The sequence below is a fragment of the Biomphalaria glabrata genome, chromosome 1 (assembly GCF_947242115.1).
Source record: "Biomphalaria glabrata chromosome 1, xgBioGlab47.1, whole genome shotgun sequence".
Classification (NCBI taxonomy): Eukaryota; Metazoa; Mollusca; class Gastropoda; family Planorbidae; genus Biomphalaria; species Biomphalaria glabrata.
In genome coordinates, this window is record NC_074711.1 from 31,957,941 (window position 1) to 31,976,843 (window position 18,903).

Below are 18,903 nucleotides of genomic sequence, written 5' to 3' on the forward strand. Positions count from 1 at the left end.
GCTAATTACGCTTGTCAGAACTATCAAACGTTAAAAGGGAAATAAGCAGGAATTTACACAATGAAAATTATCATAATAATTGTCTCCCTTATTTATTTTTAATGGAGCGAATATATTATATATATCATCAATAAATTTTCTGACCAAGAGATAACTATTTCCTACCTTTAAATTCAATAATATTACAGAGTTGACTTAGAAATGAGTTATAATCCAAATGTATCTTTCTTTTGTGTGTGTGTGTAAACATATACAATAGTCTACAACAAAATTATGTTGTTGTTTTTTTGGTCCAAGTAAGACATTATATATGTCAGGGTCATATTAGAGCTCTTTATCTTTGAAACAATTTTTGACATTTTTACACAGTTTTAATGACGTAGTCAACATCAAGCAATATTGTTTTGTCTTTCTGGCGGCTGAAGAAACGCATTAACATCAAGGCCTAAACCATGGCTCCTAAACCAAAATTTCAAGAGGGTAAAGACTTTATTAACATAAATCTAGTCTAGATGGAGACCAGACTTAGATTTAGAGTTTAGGAGAAATCATTGCTAAGAAAAAGTGAAATGATAAAATTATTTTCCTGAAATTGAATAAATTCAAATCAACATTTAATCACATTAACTTGATTAACAACTGTGTTACACAGTTACTGTCCTGTCAACTACAGTGAATGAATGAATAATCATGTCAATCATGATGATTGATGTCACAATGTGACAATCTCAATGTGAATCATAGTGAATGTATTTATTGATAATTGATCATTAAAAGTCATTTGATGCAGTGGACTGTGATTAAAAATAAACACTAGAAATGATAAGATCTAGACCTAGACTACTCTCAGACTAGTCTAGACTGTGACTATAGACTCATAGAGACACAGACTGTGACAGACAGAGAAGACTAGCAGTAGCTCACAGTTACAGTAGCTGTGGCTAGATTTAGTTATTAACTAGTAAACTAGTATCATTCTCGTTACTTGTATCTTACAAATCTAACTAAGTCTGAAGTTTGAGTGATTAAACCCACTGGCAGCCATTTTTTCGTTAGAATTTTTATATCTCCGTAACAATCTGACCTATGAAAAAACTTATCTCTGAATTCCTCAAGTAAAACCTGTCTGTCGTGAATAGCCTGTAGACTTGGTGAATTTCACAAAGGTACAAAATCTTTATAAAAACAAATTTCCACAAAATTTGCTTACAAAGCTTGTATACACAAACAAAGATCTACATATCAGATCTATAAAATACGCCACAGAAGGCCTATATTCCTATATTCAGTGATAATGAATATTGAACTTCAAAAATGCATATTTTCAATGGAAAATCTGTCTTTTCTCAGGGTTCGTACCCAGTCTGGAAAGTCTGGAATTTCAAAATTAAGATTTCAGACTTGAAAAAGTCTGGAAAATTGCTACTTTCGAGGCAATTTTGTTAAATGTCTGGAAAAAGTCTGGAATTTGAAAAAAAAATTTAATCCGATGTCATTCAGGCGACGTAACCAGTATAACGCTAGGCGGCTAGATCTAGTTGGGCATATAGAGGCTTCCATTAGGCCTACTAGATCTATTGTTATAGGGGAATCACGGCTTGTCAGTGAAATGCCAGCCTATTTCTAGATGGTGTACTGTAGACTTAAATCAAATTTAGTAATAGATCTAGGCCTAGACTGCCTGAAAGACTAGTTTATTATGTCTGATGTTAGTCTATATAAGCCTTATTTAGATGGTCGATCAAATTTCAGTTAGGCTACCAAAGGCCGGGAAGTTAGTTTTTGGCCTAGATTTATTTATGCATGCACGAAACTCCCCTCCCCCCCTCAAATAAAGAAAACAAATAGGCTATAATAAATATCTCGTCAATGATGTATAGACAACTAAAAGGCTAGGCCCCAAGAATGACTTACTAGATCTAGGTCTATTCTAGGTCTACTAGATCTAGTCTTGATCTATGCGCCGCTTCTTAAAAGATCTACGAGCCTAGATTTAGTCTCGATCTATGCGCGAACCCCCACCCCCTCCCCCCGTTTAATAAAGAACACAAATTATATTATATTGTTACGATTCTCTCCTAATCAGGCCTTCTGTAAACTCTGCTAAACACAGCACATCTAACACATCAAGAACCTGACAACAAGAGCTCTAAATAATCTGGCACTTTAATAATGAGTGAATGAGTAGAAGACCAATTTTGGGTGCCTCTCTGTCTAGGCTCTCCGTCATTTCTTGAATGCATTTATTTGTAGCCCTGAGTAGTGCAACATCATCAGCAAATTCTAAGTCTGTCAATCGGAGTTGTTCACGCCATGGAATACCAAAGGCAGTCTGGTTCATTGCTCTCCTCATTATGTAGTCGATGGCTAGGAGGAAAAGGAAGGGATGCAAAGATGCACCCCTGTCTCGATTGTAAAAAACTCTGTTGTTCCCTCTTCTGTTTTAATGCAGCAACTAGACTGACTGTAAAGGTGTCGTAGGATCTGGACGAATTTTTCTGGGATGCCATATTCTCTAACTATTTTCCATATTGATTCTCGGTGGACACTATCAAACACTTTTTTGAAGTCCACGAAACTGATCGATAGCCGTTGTTGGTACTCAAGACTTTGTTCTATGATATTTCATAGAACGAAAATCTGCTCTGTACATGATCTGACTCTTCGGAAACCTGCTTGTTCTTCTCTGAGCCTTTCATCTACAGACTGTTGAAGCCGTCTCAACAAGACAGTGCTGAAAACTTTGCCCGGGACAGAGAGGAGAGTAATGCCCCTCCAGTTGTTGCAGTCTGCCAATTTTCCCAGTTTTTGGAAGCTTTACAATCACTCCCTTTTGCCAGTCCTCGGGGACTTTTAAAGTTCACCAACAGAGATTTAAAAGATCAGTCATTCTGTTAACAATGCACTGTGCTCCATATTTTAGCATTTCTGCTGATATCATGTCTAGCCCTGGTGCTTTGTTATTCTTTAGCACTGCAATTGCCATGGTAACCTCCTCAGCAGTTATTGGGTCTGTCTTGACCTTGAGATCATTGTCTGGAGAGGGGTCCTTGAATATGTAAGTTAGGTCTGGCGACAGTTGGTTAAGGGTCTCTTTAAAGTGCTCTACCCTTCTTGCATCCTGTTCTTCTTTCGTTAACAAAGTTTTGCCTTGCTTGTCTTTCATCGGTGCCCCATGTCCACTCTTTGCTCCTGTGGGATCTCGGACAATATGATGAAGGGTTTTTGTGTCATTTCTGCTTGCAGCTGCTTGTGCCTCTTGTCCCTTCTGCTCAATCCAGTCCCGTTTATCTCGCCGACAGCTTCTCTTTACTTTCAGATCTGCTTCTCTAAAGGCTTCTTCCGCTAGGCTGCGAGCCTGTGTTTCATTTTTCTGATCTCGTCAACGTTTGGCCTCTTTCCTCTCATCTACCAATTTCCATGTTCTGTCTTGTATCCACCGTTCCTTGTATGAACCTCGCCTCCTTCCGATAACTTCTTCCGCGCACCTAATAGTGGTATCTTTGAAGTTGGCCCACTCTTCTTTAAGAGTCAATATATCTGCAAGAGCCTCAAAGCGGTTCGTTAGTTTCAATCGGAACTGTGCTGCAGTATTGCCGTCTTTAAGCTTCTCTACATTAAATGGGCGGGTCGTGTGGCTTGTTTTGGTTGGCGTTTCTATCGGAGCTTACATTTGCCACTGACAAGGTAGTGGTCTGAGCTGATATCCGCTCCTCTGCGGGTCCGCATGTCTAACAGAGATGACGTCATGAGGTCATCTCTCCTCTAACCTAGGCTAGTCTAAATAAGTCTTTATTTTTTAACTAGTATCTAATGATCAGTGATGGGAATTTTCCGACAATTGTCAGAATTCCGAAAATTTCTTCTGATCCGATTTTCTAGCAAAAAAATCTAAAATTTTCCCGACATTTAAAAAAAAAATCCGATTTTATTATTTTTCCATTTTCGGAAGAATGCAAAATAAGATTTTTGATTTGTTTTGAACATGCGCACATCCGGTCTTTGACACAGTTAAAGTTCTATTTTTTTTAAAAATCTAGTGTTACTGTATAGTATTGTCTTAAAAGTCTAGATCTTGGTTTGAATCAGTCTAGATAGATATATTCTAGATAAGATATCTAGATTCTTCAATTTGAATACTTTTGATCTAGATCTAGACTTCAATGGCTGCTTGCCAGCTTTTGAAAAGTATTAGACTTAAGAATATTATGAATGATGCCCGGTCACTATGCGCTAATCGCCGCTATTACTACAATTCTAGATCTATTATTTTTTCATTTTTGTTACGATGGCCCCTAGATTTTTCTAATTTGAAACCTGCCTGCCGACTTCCATGAGTTCAAATGGGATTAGATTTAGACATCTAGATCTATTATAATAATTTAATAATATGATCTAGATCTAATAGACCTACCGGCCATCTGGATATATATGTTACTATGTAGAATATAGTAGGCCTACTTTACATGACTGTGGTGAGTTACTGAGTATATATATAAGCCTGATAGAATGTAGATCTAATAATTATATATATATTGGATCTAGAGTCACTAGAGATGTAGATCCAAGTTAGATATAAGTAGCTCTAGATATAGATCTATAGCAGTGGTTCCCAAACTTTTTTGTCTCGTAGACCCCTTGCCATGGTTTCTGATTTTCGGTAGACCCCCTGCTTAACTTATATTGCATTTTTGCAAATTCATCAACATTTTTAAAACTAATTTCTAAATGTAGTGAGTCTCAGAGTGAAAAAGTAATTTAAAGCTGCGTTTGAAGTTATGCAGGTGTCATTTTTATTGATAAAATTTGAATTTAAACCAATTAAAATAACAAAATATGTATTCCTGGAATCATCAAATACACTGGTTATGTTGTTTTTTTTGTAGGCTCATCATCCGTTGCTACGGATATTATGTTTCATATAGAAATTTGTTGTTATATAAAGTAGTCTTTGAAACATTAAATATTAATTAATTAATTTGCTTTAGGGATTCTTGTAAACTTTTTCAAAAGATCAGTTTCTCTTGTATTTCATGTTCTTTCATGTGTGGCTCAAATATAGGGTCCGCAGAACTGTTTTCACTAACAGGAGAAGTGGCGAAGGCGAGTAACTAACACCAAAACCAGTAAGCCTTGGACAGGCGGGACTCATTAGCCTTGGCTTTATACCTACCTAGCAGAAGGATATCTGAATTCAAACCTCTGCTGTCTTGCAACTATAAACATGGGTTTTGTGAGTCAACCCTGAGGAAAAATAAGGAGCCAGCAGTTTGCTGCAAACAGCGCTACATCCTGTCAGGGCCTGCTAGACCGCTGATCCCAAACTGTTTATGTCGTTTGAAAAGAATTACATAAGAAGCTTTTAAGACTAAGACTAAAACTGCTTTATTGATCCTTGCGGAAATTTGTTGTGATTACAAGGACTCTTTTCTCATATAAAGACAACACCGATGTTCCCTTGAACTGTATTGTTGCAAGAAATTCGTTTAATAATATCAGATGTAGGTTTGTTTTTAAACAGTTTTTAAAACTATTTCAACGGCAGGTAAAATCAATGTTTTATCTAAAGTGTTTTCCATATTTGGCTATAAATAAAGAGATATTGTAAGTCGTTCGCAAACCATCATCTTCACTTTATGATGTCGAAGAGAAATTTTGTGGGTCTATTCTGAACTTATCTTTTTCAAACTTTTATCTTTTTATCAGGATGGCATCGTCTCAAATTATCCTCTAGCGTGATTAGTTTCATATCGTCATAAAAAGGCACTTAGGCAACCGCATGTTTGACAAGGAAAGAATGAATCCCAATTTTAAATAATCATCGGTGTACAATCTACATTTCTTGTTGTTAAACATAACTTATATGTAGACAAAATTAAGATATTTAGGCCTAAATAAGTATTAAAATTAAATACAAACATTTTTCGTTTGAATAGCAGGATAAATGTTTAAAAGATTAACTAAGGTACAGATCATATATCAGTGTAGGAAATAATAACATTAATGGGAGTGAAAATTTAAGTTACAAATGAAATGAAATCCATTATCGTAGACCCCCATGGACATCTCATAGACCCCCATTTTATTTTTTCACTTTCGTAGACTCCTTGGAAGTCTTCGTGGATCCCTGGGGGTCTATATAGACCACTTTGGGAATCACTGATCTATAGTGAGAAATATATATATTAAAGTTTAAAAATTTTCTCTAACTAATAACTAATCATTACTAATGCTATAAAGGCCCAGTGTGGTAGAGATCCACTTCTTGTAAACAATTTATATCAGCATGAAAAAGAGTCACATAGGGAAGCCTCAATATGCAGTTTTAATGCTTAACATTCCCTTCCTCTAAGCATCGCTCCTCATCTGGTTGTTCTTGCTTAAGAACACAGCTGAGATTCAGCAGCTTTCTCTCAATTGCTTTTCAAAGCATTTTTGGTGGACTTCATGTGCAAAGCTTAGTAAACAGTTTCTCTTGTACAAAATTTAATAATTAGTGAAACAAACACAAGTGTAGCTCATACTTTTGAAGTATTTCCAAAACCCAAGCATGTTTTTATTTTCAAACACATTTATTATTTATAGTTGTTTGAGAAAGAAGTTGTTACAATATCTGTAAAGCAGTTATCTATTATAGAATGCTCAGACTGCAAAAAGCTTTCTCCTCCCATCTATATATATACAAACAATAGTGCCATGCATGCATTTTGTGTGCAGTAATGCTCAATGCAGTGTAAATGTTATGTAATACAACATTAATTAAAGAAAATATTAAATAAAATGACTTTACATCTATAGTTTAAAAAAATTCAGCAACATCTTTTTTTTTAAGTCGCCGCGACAGGCCTGTTAAAAAACGGGAAAAAGGGGGGGGGGGGTTTACAAAATTTCCTAAGATTTTTGTAAAGTCAGTTCCCATCACTGAATGATTAAGCCACTAAAAATCTATATATATATATATATTAAAACTATTATTACTATTGGACTAGTTATGAGGTTTAGAATAAGATTTTACAACTAAGTTAGGCCTATTAAACTATATAGGTCTACTATATATTTTAAATTGCCCTTCCAAGTCTTTAGAAGTGCTACAAGATTAGTGACTTTTTTTTTCCCCTTGTTTCGTATGTTCCTTCATAATTTTAAATTATTATTACACCCTAGTCCAAACCTCCCACATGACGGCAGGGTTTTGAACCCAAGACCACGAATACAGCAGTCCAGAGCGCATACGGTATGCTCAGGTAGCCATCCACTTTACTGTTAGTGAGTCTGGAAAACATAAAATAAAAGTCTGAAAAATGTCTGGAATTCATTTTCACAAAAGTTGTATGAAACATGTTTCTGCCTTAAATCATATCTCTATTATTATAGTCATTATAGACAAATGGATGAAATATATCACTATAGTTAAAATTAAATTATAAATGAGGTTAAAGAGGTGTAGACTGTAGTGTGAGTATTGTCAAGCATAATTCATCTAATCGAATCCCCCCCCCCCCTCCCCGGTTAGTATGTTCGTTGTTCGAGCAGATCAAAGAAAATAAATTTGTAAAACATACATCATGTTTTTAATCTTTAATTTTCACCACAAAATCATTTTCTTTTACTCCAGCGCCAGGAGACCAGCCATTTCCACATTTTCCAGGCTCCACAACTTTATTACGTCTTGTAACTGACGTCACACCAAGGTCGTCAGACACAACAGTGTTACATGTAGATCTAGCTGGCTGTTGTGAGAATAATTTAGAAGGGGGGGGGGAGTGAAAGAGTGATAGGTGATCTCATACTCTTTCCCATCCAGAGCTAACCACTCTTCTAACATGTTCAATGGAAAGGGGGTGGTACACACTTTTGATTACAACATTCTTTGAGACCATACCTAGCGCAGGTCCTCTCCTGTAACAGGCTCAGTGTAAGTGATGTAACTGGCTTGAACCAGCTCTTCTAGACACAACAGGCTTTACCGTAGTAGCTGTTCGATCAGTAATTGTATACACTAGTATTGCTCTCGCTAGACACATCAGTCTTTATTAGTCTACTATTGTAGCTTTTCTGTGTTGAATGTCTGAGTGTGTAAAAATGACATCAAACATATTTTTTTTTGTGGTATAGTACTTGTCGACCAATAATTATTATTCTACTATTCTGATCTAGAAAACTAGATTTGCATATTATATTGATTTAATCTGAATTTTAAAATTATGTATATTTATTCTGATATTCTATAATACTCAGGTACTTTTTTATCAATTGAAAAAACTATGCTGCTCGAACTTTCTAACATGCTAACTTTCGCCATAAAGCTCAAAAAAATGTAATAAAATAAATTCAGACTCAATGCACAACATATTTTATATAACACATGTTTCCTTATGTGTGTCTATATATCAAATATGCAAGTCTCTTGGAGTTGAAGAGTCATCAGACTTAAAAATAGTCCTAAGTCTATGACCCATCTCCTTCAATATCGGAAGTTAAAAAACAATTCCACACCTCTTGAGTTTGACCTCATCGTGAACTTTGCATTTACAAGGAAAAAGAAATAATGTGTGTCGGAAGTAAAGAAAAAAGCTGCATGTGCAGTAGAATTATAGCAGTCCTTTTGTAAACTTTCAAATAAAAAAATTTTAGTAATAAAAAGTGAGCCTCTCTGCAAATCGGGGCTGCTTGAACTTTACACTTTACTCTGCATAGTCTTATCAAAGTGCTAGATTAGATATATTATAAATTTATAGATCTACATTGAAAGTAGTTTTTAAAGTAACACTTGATTGTGGCTAGATCTATATCATAGATGACCTCAGAAAGAAACAGTTGGAGATGCAATTTTCATTTATTTTATAGTTCCACAACTAAATATTTAAAAAATTATAAAAATTTTAACTGGTGGATTTTATCCTGTGTGTGTTCACACCCCTCTGCTATAATGTACTGGATGACAGCATCTCAACATATCAATGACTCTATATTCTGACCTTCTATTCCTCTGGATCCCCCACACACACACACAAATTATTATTTTTTGGGTTACACCCTTGACTCTTTACTGGATTTTCTGATGTTCCAGGCGCTCCTGGAAATCTGGAATTGCAAAATATACCAAGAAGTCCTAAATATCTCCTGAAATTATTCAATTATTAAAATCTTAAAATCTTATTAAAAACTTTTCAAAAACCTCTTGAAAAAATAGACAAAATTGTCATTTTAGGGTGCCATTCATTATATATGGAAAATGCTGATCCTACGTTCAATTAAAAAAAAAAGCACTGTCAGCTTTATTGAATAAAAATGTAATAATAGGGCGAAGTTTAACCAAAACCACAAGTTCCAATACTTCATTTACTTTAATAGTCATTGGTATATTAATAATAATAATAATTTTATTTATAAAACAAAATTTATTACAAACAAAATATAGGCTCAAGGCGCTGTAACAACATTACAAACAAAAACACGAGAGCTAAGATGACAGTTAATCTAAAAAAGTTTTAAACAGATAGGTCTTAATGTTCTTCTTAAAAGTGGTGTAGCATGTTGTCTGTCTGAGATCAATGGGGAGTGAGTTCCAAGCCTTTGGTCTGTGAACTGAAAAAGCATGCAGACCGTAGCTTTTGAGGGAGAAATGTGGCACTACTAAAAGCGTAGAGTCCATTCAGCGCAGGGCTCTCTGGGGGACATATGGAGTAATCAGTTCGCTAAGGTACAAGGGCATCTCATTGTTATATATACACTGATGACAAAGTGTGGCGACCTTGTAATCGATTCTCGCTTTCACGGGAAGCCAATGGAGCGTGCGCAAGAGCGTAGTAGCAGAATCTTGTCTAGATCTATCTCGATCTCTTTTAAAAATGAAAGCATATAAATTTACAAATTTGCATAGAACATGATCTAGAGATTTAGATCTAGAATTAAAATCACACAAATTAAAATGCTAGATCTAGATCTACATTATATAGATCTATATATCTAGACAAAATTGATATATATATCTATTTATAATTAAGACTTGATTGTCAATAGACTAAGATTTTTAGTAAGAGCCAGTCTAGATCTATATTATAAACTATCACTTTCACTGTGACAATTCTTTTCATTTTGAATTCTAGAGATACATTTGTATTCATGCAGATCTAAATTTACTCTTTCTCCCCATTTCTCTCTCTCTACTTCTCCCTTTTTTTTTCTTTTACACCCTGCATAGATTTTTAATTGTAGATTTATTTATAAGATTAGATTTTTTTAAAAGTCAAGTTCCCCTTTCAGACCTTGTGGTCTATAGGGCAGTTGATGTAAAGGTCATCTGTTTCTGTGGCCTACGGTTAACGAGGTTGTCATGCGGCCAGCACAACGACCAATCACCTTTTCTTTTCCCCAACTAATGTCAGGTACCCATTAGAGCTGGGTGGACTCAGAGGTGTCCAAAGATCCTGAAATAAAAAATCAGTCTTCACCAGGATTCAAACCTGGGACCTCCGTTTAGAAGCCAAGTGCTTTACCATTCAACCAGCACGCCTCCTGAGATTAAATTAAGTCTTGTCTTATTATTCAATTCTACAGAATTGTGTTTTATATTGTAGTTATTTTCTACTCACACTCACACAATGTTCTTGAGGGGGGAAAAAAGAAAATATTAATTTGATTTTATTAGCTTTTTAAATTGTCCACAATGGCGAGTATGCACTAAAAAATTATTGATTTCATTTTGTTTTTATAAACTTTGCACATTGATTGGTCGATATGAAGCAATTATGGCCACTTCGCAAAATGGTCAGCCAGATGGCAAAAAAAATATAAGCAATGCTTATTACTTTTAAAATTATTTTGTCTAAAAAAAAAACACGTTAGTGAGGGTTTGGTGTAAGAGAGAAACAGTAGTTTAATAAGACAATATCATCTATTATTTAAACCTAAAGACAAACAATGCTTGAGATTACAAACACATTATACAATATCTGTCAACAGGTGAAAAAGTTTTATGTTATCATGGACCTTTACTTTATGAGGCTAAAGTAAGTCTTTAACATGTTTAGTAGTAAATATTAAATATAATAAATATTTTTTGTTACACAATATCCATGAAAGTGTACTTTAACTTTTTTTTTTCCTCATGACAATGTATTTAAAGTTACAAAAACAAAAATATCCTTTAGTTGTTTAACATTTACATAAAGCTCACATTGCCTGCTGACTTCTACCCTTTTTGTTTCCTCTTTCAAGTGCATGCGGATGGAGGTGAAGGATGGAAAAGTTCAATATTTAATACATTATAATGGCTGGAATAAAAAGTAAGTTTCAAAGTCGTAGCCATGATCTGAGCTTGTAGGCTGTTTCTGTCATTCATCAATAAGTTATGTATGCCTATTTTTTTTTTCAGCTTTATCATAACTTTATGTCATCGCTATTTCTCTTTCGTTCTCTTTCTACAGCTGGGATGAATGGGTTCAGGAAAGTCGAGTTGTCAAAAACAATGAGGCAGGCATTCAGAAACAGAAAGAGCTCCTAAAAAATCATGGGTTTGTAGTACAAACTGAATTACATATATTGTAGCAATAGAATTTTGTAATGCTTTATGAAATGTTAAATCAAATCTTTTTTAAAATGTGCAAACATTACCTCTAATTCTTAGATCTGTGGAACATGTGAAGGAACCATTACTCTTACACAACTTCTTCCCATCTGCTTTGATTCTCAATTTTATTTCAGTGAATCTAAAAAGTCTTATATGGTTAAGTTCTTAATCAAGAGTTGAGATCTTATTCTTTTTGAGCTTTTTGGCATCCACAATCACATTAGCATTGTTAAATATTGCCTTGTTGAGTAAATAGTTAAAAATCATTACAGTATGGAATCATGTTGAATGGTCACATTCAATGATATGCCTTGTGAAAAACATACATTGTTCAATACTTTTCAGTACTTGATACATAAGACTTTGTTGGAAGCACATTCTGTCTTTTGGGGTCTGCTCTTATGTTTTAAATGAACACATTTTCAAATCAACTGTATTCTTTTTAACTCAATTGAAAGCCCAATTATTAACAAAGAATTTGAGACTTTGAAAGCCCATTTATTAACAAAGATCTTGGGACTTTAAAAGTCCATTTATTAGCTAAGAACAAGGTTAAAGTCCATTTATTAGCTAAGAACTAGGTGAAAGTCCATCTATTAACAAAGAACTTGGGACTTGTGAACAACTTTGACAGAACCTTGTTGAATATAACAGGTTTAAATATGTGCATGATGCTAGTAACTTATATTTTTTTTATTATTGTTATCTTTCCATCTTCATAGTGCACAAGTGAAGAAAAATAAAAGTAACAAAAAGTTAGAGAAAGAAAGTACAAAACCAAAAACACCTTCAGGAAGTGGGAAGGAAAAAGAGAAAGACAAAGACAAAGAAAAATCTGTTGTCAAGGAAAAAGAAGCAACTAAAGAAGTCAAAGAAAAGGAAAAAGAGAAGTCTGCTGCAGAAAAAACTCCAAAAGAAAAGGCAACTCCTAAGGAGAAAGAAAAAAAAGAAAAAGAACCAAAACAGCGACCCTCCACTCCTCAGCTTGCAGTGACGGAAAAGAAAAAAGAAAAAGAAGTAGAAAAAGAGACAAAAGAGAAGGATAAAAAAGAAGAAAAGGAAAAGACCACTTCTGGTTAGTAGCATTCTGGGCTGTGAATAGTTGTAGATGTTTGTTAATTACTACATATTAACAGTTAAAAGATTTTTTTTATTGCTCTATTATAGTTCCAACAGTCACCTCCACTCAAGAATCTGCACCAGCTACTCCACAATCGACATCTGCCTCTGGTGAACCAAAGCGAAAACGTCCACGAATTGAACAGACTGTTGAATCAGTAAGATCACTTTATTTTCTCCTTTTTTTTTCCCTCATTTGAAGAATTATTTTTTTTTGTTCCTTCTGTCACAAGAAGCAATGTATGTGCTCAGAGTGTCCTCTTCACATTCCTGGGTCTTATATATATGGATCATGGTTTGCCTAGGCCAGTGATGCCCAACCTAATTCGACCTGCGGGCCATTTTAATTTTCGACACTCGTTTCGCGGGCCACATGACCGAAAAAGTAACAAAAATAAAAACAGAAATGAAATTGACTTTAAACTAATTTTATGAGAAACCCATGGATGTAGTACTTACATTAACTAATTGCATATTTGAATTATTTTTTTCACTCGTCGGAAAATGGGTTCATTTCTCTACTTCAAATGTGAGCAACATTTTAGCAAGTTTTACCACCGACTAATTTTCTTTGTCTCTTTGTGTTAAATATTCCCATCAATACCGCTATATTTGTTTCATAATGCTGTTCATATGCTGTTTTTTTTTTTGGTTAAAAAGCCACACTTTCTTTATAAAACAAATATGTTGGCTTATTATCATGTTCCAAACAAAGAAAGTATAGATCCGTTCACTTTTTCTGTTACATTTTACATTAAAGTGTTAAATGTTGTGGTACCAATCCATTAGAAAAAAGAGAGAGCCCTAACATAGGTAGAGTTACATTTTTCAACCTTTTTTTTTGGGCAGGAGGTGTGGGTGATTTCCTTAATTTTGTTTTGGCGTTTCGGCAGGCCGGATAGAACCACGTCGCGGGCCGTACTTTTAGGCATCACTGGCCTAGGCCATTGGCTGAGTTCACCTAGCTATAACAACTTTAATAATGGAGTGTGTGTTTATGTGTGATATGGTAATGGAGTATTTATTGTTAGTTGTAGAGATAGAAAGCATTAATTTAATGTTAGTCTTGTAGAATAATGCAAAATAGAGAGCATTAATTTAATGTTAGTCTTGTAGAATAATGCAAGATAAGCAGCACTGTTGTAAGCTGTGTTAAGTACGCCAGATAGCGCCAGTTTGAGTGTAAGGGTATGTTTTATAAGTGAGTTAGATTAGTTTAATATGTGTTTGGTTATTGGTGGGAGTTTTCCTAATATTTTGTCTGGTCCATTTTCTTCAGACAAAAAAAAAATCCTATTCCCCCCCCCCCCTTTTTTTTTTTTTTTCTCCTGAATTTTTTTTTTTTTTTGAGGATTTTTTTTTTTTTTTTGGTTTGAAAAAAAAATGATTTTATTTATTATTTTTCTTTATCTTTTTTTTTTAAAATTTAGATTTAATTTTTCTTCTATAGGAAGAAACTTACTTATCCAAGATTGAAGTCAAAATCAAGATTCCAGAGGATTTAAAACCAGTTCTTGTTGATGATTGGGATTTAATAACTCGACAGAAAATGGTAAAGAAAAGCCTAGATTTTTTTAACAAACCTTAATGAAACGGGATTTGCTTATTATAAGACATACATACTATTTTTTTTAACTTTTTAGCTTGTGACCTTACCATGCAAACAAACAGTGGATGATATTATTGATGACTATATTAAAGCCAAAACATCAAAAAATTCAAATATTAACAAGTTAGTACAGTATTGTATACATATTTTTTAAACTTATCTGTCAGCTTTATCAGTGAAAGAGTATTAAAGGCAGCTTCATTATAGACAAAGTTTTCCACAAGATCTGCTAATTAAACTTCCATATTTGTTTTCATTTCAGAGATGCCATGCTAGAAACAATGCTGGGATGTAAAGATTATTTCAATGTAATGCTAGGAGCTCAGTTGTTATACAAATTTGAAAGACCTCAGTATAGTGAAGTAATTCATATTTATATAGATTGGTTTTCTTTTTAAGTAGTTTTTATTCACTCTTCTAATTGGTTTATGCTACAGTTGTCATCAAATACTCTGTAAAAGAAGTAAAATGTCCATCTTCTTTCACATTGCTTTATAAAGACTTGTGACATTTTCAAAAAGATTTTTGGAATGCTTACAGTAAAACTTAATGTTGTGCTCAACATTAAAATTTTCTAAGCAGCTAAACATTTAAATTAAAAGAATTTTTTTTAAATTTATATTTGAATTGCAGGAAGACTAACTGCTATTATAATTTTATGTTTGTGTAAAGCATTTAATTGAAAAATTTTTGTGTTTTTGAAAACCCTTTCAACTCAAGCATGTGTTAGAAATCAGCCTTTTTTTTTCAATCAAGGTGCATAACTTGTTTAAATAATTATGGTATTTTTTAAAGGAAGAACAATGATAAAAATTTTAATTAAAATTTATTTTTAAAAAAAACATGACAAAAAATTGTTTCACTTCTAAAAGAAAATAAATTAAATTTATAACATTAATTTTTAATTCAACAATATTTTCTCCATTGGGTCAAACCCTAAACCCAATCAATATTTTCTCCATTGGGTCAAACCCTAAACCCAATCAATATTTTCTCCATTGGGTCAAACCCTAAACCCAATCAATATTTTCTCCATTGGGTCAAACCCTAAACCCAATCAATATTTTCTCCATTGGGTCAAACAGTAAACCCAATCAATATTTTCTCCATTGGGTCAAACCCTAAACCCAATCAATATTTTCTCCATTGGGTCAAACAGTAAACCCAATCAATATTTTCTCCATTGGGTCAAACAGTAAACCCAATCAATATTTTCTCCATTGGGTCAAACCCTAAACCCAATCAATATTTTCTCCATTGGGTCAAACAGTAAACCCACAAATCAATATTTAAACAAAAAAAAAGAAGGAAATACAAGATCAATTAATTATTTTATTTTCAGTCTAGTTTGAAAGTGTAAATTTAGTGATCTGGAGATGTCTAGTTCAGTGACAAGATATGTTTAGATTTAAGCTGAAACAAACTATAACCATAAAAAAAAAAGTGTATATTGACAATAAGGGCCTTTATTTGACTGGTGAACTGTTATAAGTCCAATTGGTTCATAGCTCAATCCTGACATGCTTCATCCCTTGTTGCTCTATTCAGAATTGTGGGCTATAACATAAACTCTCTCAGTAAGTAGATCTGTGATTCATTTGCCTGTGAGTTATTATATTTACTGTGAACTAGTTGACTTCAGTACTTTTTCAAATTATTTTCTGTCATCCATTTCTTTGATATGAGAAATAACAATACAGACTAATAATATAGAACATTACAAGAGCTATGTGACTTTGAAAAAAAAAGCAAAGAAGTATGAAAAAAAAAGCAAAGAAGTAATTTGTATAAAAAGGAAAATTTGCTTGAGTTATTTTACACTGTATAAATAATATTTTTTTTTTCTAAAATTGTTCTTTTCATGTGTAGATTTTGTCAGAATATCCTGAGAAGCCAATGTCCAGTATTTATGGAGCTATTCATTTCCTGAGATTGTTTGGTGAGTTCTATATTGCTAGCATGTTATATTTAGAACTTTTAGTTTTGTTGGTTTATTGTTCACAAAAAATGTGATCATCAAATTGAATTAATAAAAAATAATATTACAAAAATAATCTGTTGCCAATGAGTAGTTATATATACATATATATATACATATATAGGCTTATATAGCTATAGTTTACATTTTGTCAATAACTGTGATGAATGTGTGTCTCCATACAGTTCGCCTAGGTGCAATGTTAGCTTACACCACTCTTGATGAGAGAACTGTTCACATTTTACTTAATCATATCCATGAATTTTTTAAGTAAGTTTTTTCATTTAACTTTGTATCATATATTATATCCTGTTATTATTAATTAAAATATGAATTGCTAAGTAATAGATTCCTGAATGGATTGATTCTTGCACCAAACTGTAGAGTGTTGCAATTATGCAATACGCAGTCCCAATGTGCAATGTTTCATAGCTACAACACATCCCTTATTATATATAAAGCCTTGTTTCAACTTAAGTGGTTTTACTGCGTGAAAGCAAACTCTTTCCAGACTAACATGCAGCAATATTTCATCAAGATAGAGAGTGTCCCAATCAGCCTGTTTTCTCTTCTTTTTTTTTTTTAACTACTTTTTATCACTGTTTTACTTTATAATTATGCAGGGTACTGTGTAAGAATAGGTATTAGAATAGGATAAGTGCTTAAAGTATCTACATACTGTACGTATGTATATTCTGAGTTAACCGAAAATCGGTTTATGAAGCAACGTAGGAACAGATCGTCATAACCCGAGGACCCCTTCCATTGTAATACAAGATTTAAAAAAAAAAATTTTTAATAACAAAAGTATTCTATGTCTATGATTTTTAAATATTTGAATTCTTCTTTTCCAGGTATTTATCCAAAAATGGTCCAAATCTTTTTAAGATTTCTAACTATGAAATAGCAAGTCCTGACTACCATCGAAAAGCCATATAAAAATTTGTTTTGAATGTTGTTACATATTGATATGGTTGGTGTTGATTGTTTTATTGTAATTTTCATTGTAAATGTGTATTTGTAGAGATACCAAATGGCAATAGTTTACAAGTATGAAATACAAACAAGCCAATGAGTGAATGACATTGTAAACATTTCTACGTTGTCATGGAAGAATTCTTTCATTGAAAGTTGTCCAGTTCCATGAGGCCAACAATGTACATTCACCTTCCTGTGTTAAGTTTTACAAGTGTAACAAGAAAGAGCTGTTACTCCCTTTTAAACAATAAATGTTAAATTTGCAAGTCAGATGAATGCAACAAAAAATACTAACATCTGGAATAAATATTTTGTTGCCGCTAGGAATTGATTTAAAAAAGCCTTGACCCCAACAATGGACAAAGTGTTCAATAAAGTGCTAAACTTTTTTTAAAGTCATTTTCCAGTAGTTAAAATGTTCCTTGTTGGAATTTCATGTCATTAGTATCTTGAAGAAATGAATATCTCGTGTATGTTGTAAAATATTTTTACTTGTGATTGTGAGAAAATGAATGCAACTTCAAATCTTTAACATTTGTGTTTTGTTTGTGTGTACAGTACATGGAACATTTGTCCTACATCTCACTCTCTAGTAGCACCATTAATAAAACTATGATGTTCTACTTTTTGGAAGTCTCTTAAATTTTATTTTTTTATTTTAAATTACTGTAATATAGAGTCACTTGTGTCATATTCCAACATGGAATTATTTTACAATATCTGAGCTACGACGATGAAGCAGTTTTATGTTAAAAGTACTACATAGTAACCCAGATGACAACTAAGAAATTGTTAATAGATTCAATCCAATTTTGTTCTTTATGCTATAATATCTACCAAACTCTTGAAAGAAAAAATTGATGGAGTTTGTAACAGCATCTTTCTCATTGACTATGACTCACTGTCATCATTATTTGCCATTGATACGTTTCATTTCTTTGTCAATATACACGGTACATACGAATGTGTTGATAAGTAAAGTCTTTAAAAAAAATTGTTTTCTAAACATTAGATCTACTGTAGCAAAAAATAATAAATAAAACAGATAATAATCACCTTTTTAAACAATGAGATCTATTTTAAGTCCTAGAATGCCAAACAAGTTAAATTTTCAAAATATGTATCATGAAAACGGTATCTATATAAATCTGTGAAGTTGCCTATTCCAACTATTTTTCTACCCAAACGTCCACTCTATACACTATTGAAAACAAAAAAAAAACAACTTCACGTCTTTATTTCAGTGCGTTTGTGACTTTAAAAATTCATTTAAAACGCTTTTCAATAAACGGTTAAAATGAAGCTCTCGTGACCTTTTTTTGCGAAAAAATTCTTAAGAATGATTCTCTCTTTAGTTCTGAGGGACGGGAGTGGGGGCTGACATGTTTTGTTTTTCTACCTTACATCAATGTGAGCGCGTGTGTCTATTTTGAAAAGAAATAACTGCAACACCTTAATGCGGTGATGATGAAACCAGGTCCAGACAAGTGAATTCCAAGCCAGCTCACGATTCGCATCACTGGCTCGCGCTATGACGTGCAGAACCCGCAGAGGCCTGTACAACAGACTTGCCATTCAAAGTTTTCTGTCTCACAAGCACATACCAACTGAGATTAATTGTTTAGATCTGTCAGACACATTAGCACA

At 33.3% G+C, this 18,903-nt stretch overlaps 1 protein-coding gene across 1 annotated transcript; it reads left to right on the forward strand.

The window, feature by feature from the left end:
- Positions 1-368: 368 nt before the first annotated feature.
- Positions 369-17,884, forward strand: LOC106057985 (mortality factor 4-like protein 1). The gene is made up of 12 exons (XM_056032627.1): positions 369-480; positions 10,966-11,012; positions 11,221-11,288; positions 11,430-11,516; positions 12,295-12,647; positions 12,740-12,849; positions 14,142-14,243; positions 14,335-14,423; positions 14,563-14,662; positions 16,170-16,239; positions 16,464-16,548; positions 17,133-17,884. The coding sequence occupies exons 1-12, from the start codon at positions 453-455 to the stop codon at positions 17,215-17,217; spliced, it is 1,224 nt and encodes a 407-aa protein (XP_055888602.1). The 5' UTR covers positions 369-452; the 3' UTR covers positions 17,218-17,884.
- Positions 17,885-18,903: the final 1,019 nt, after the last annotated feature.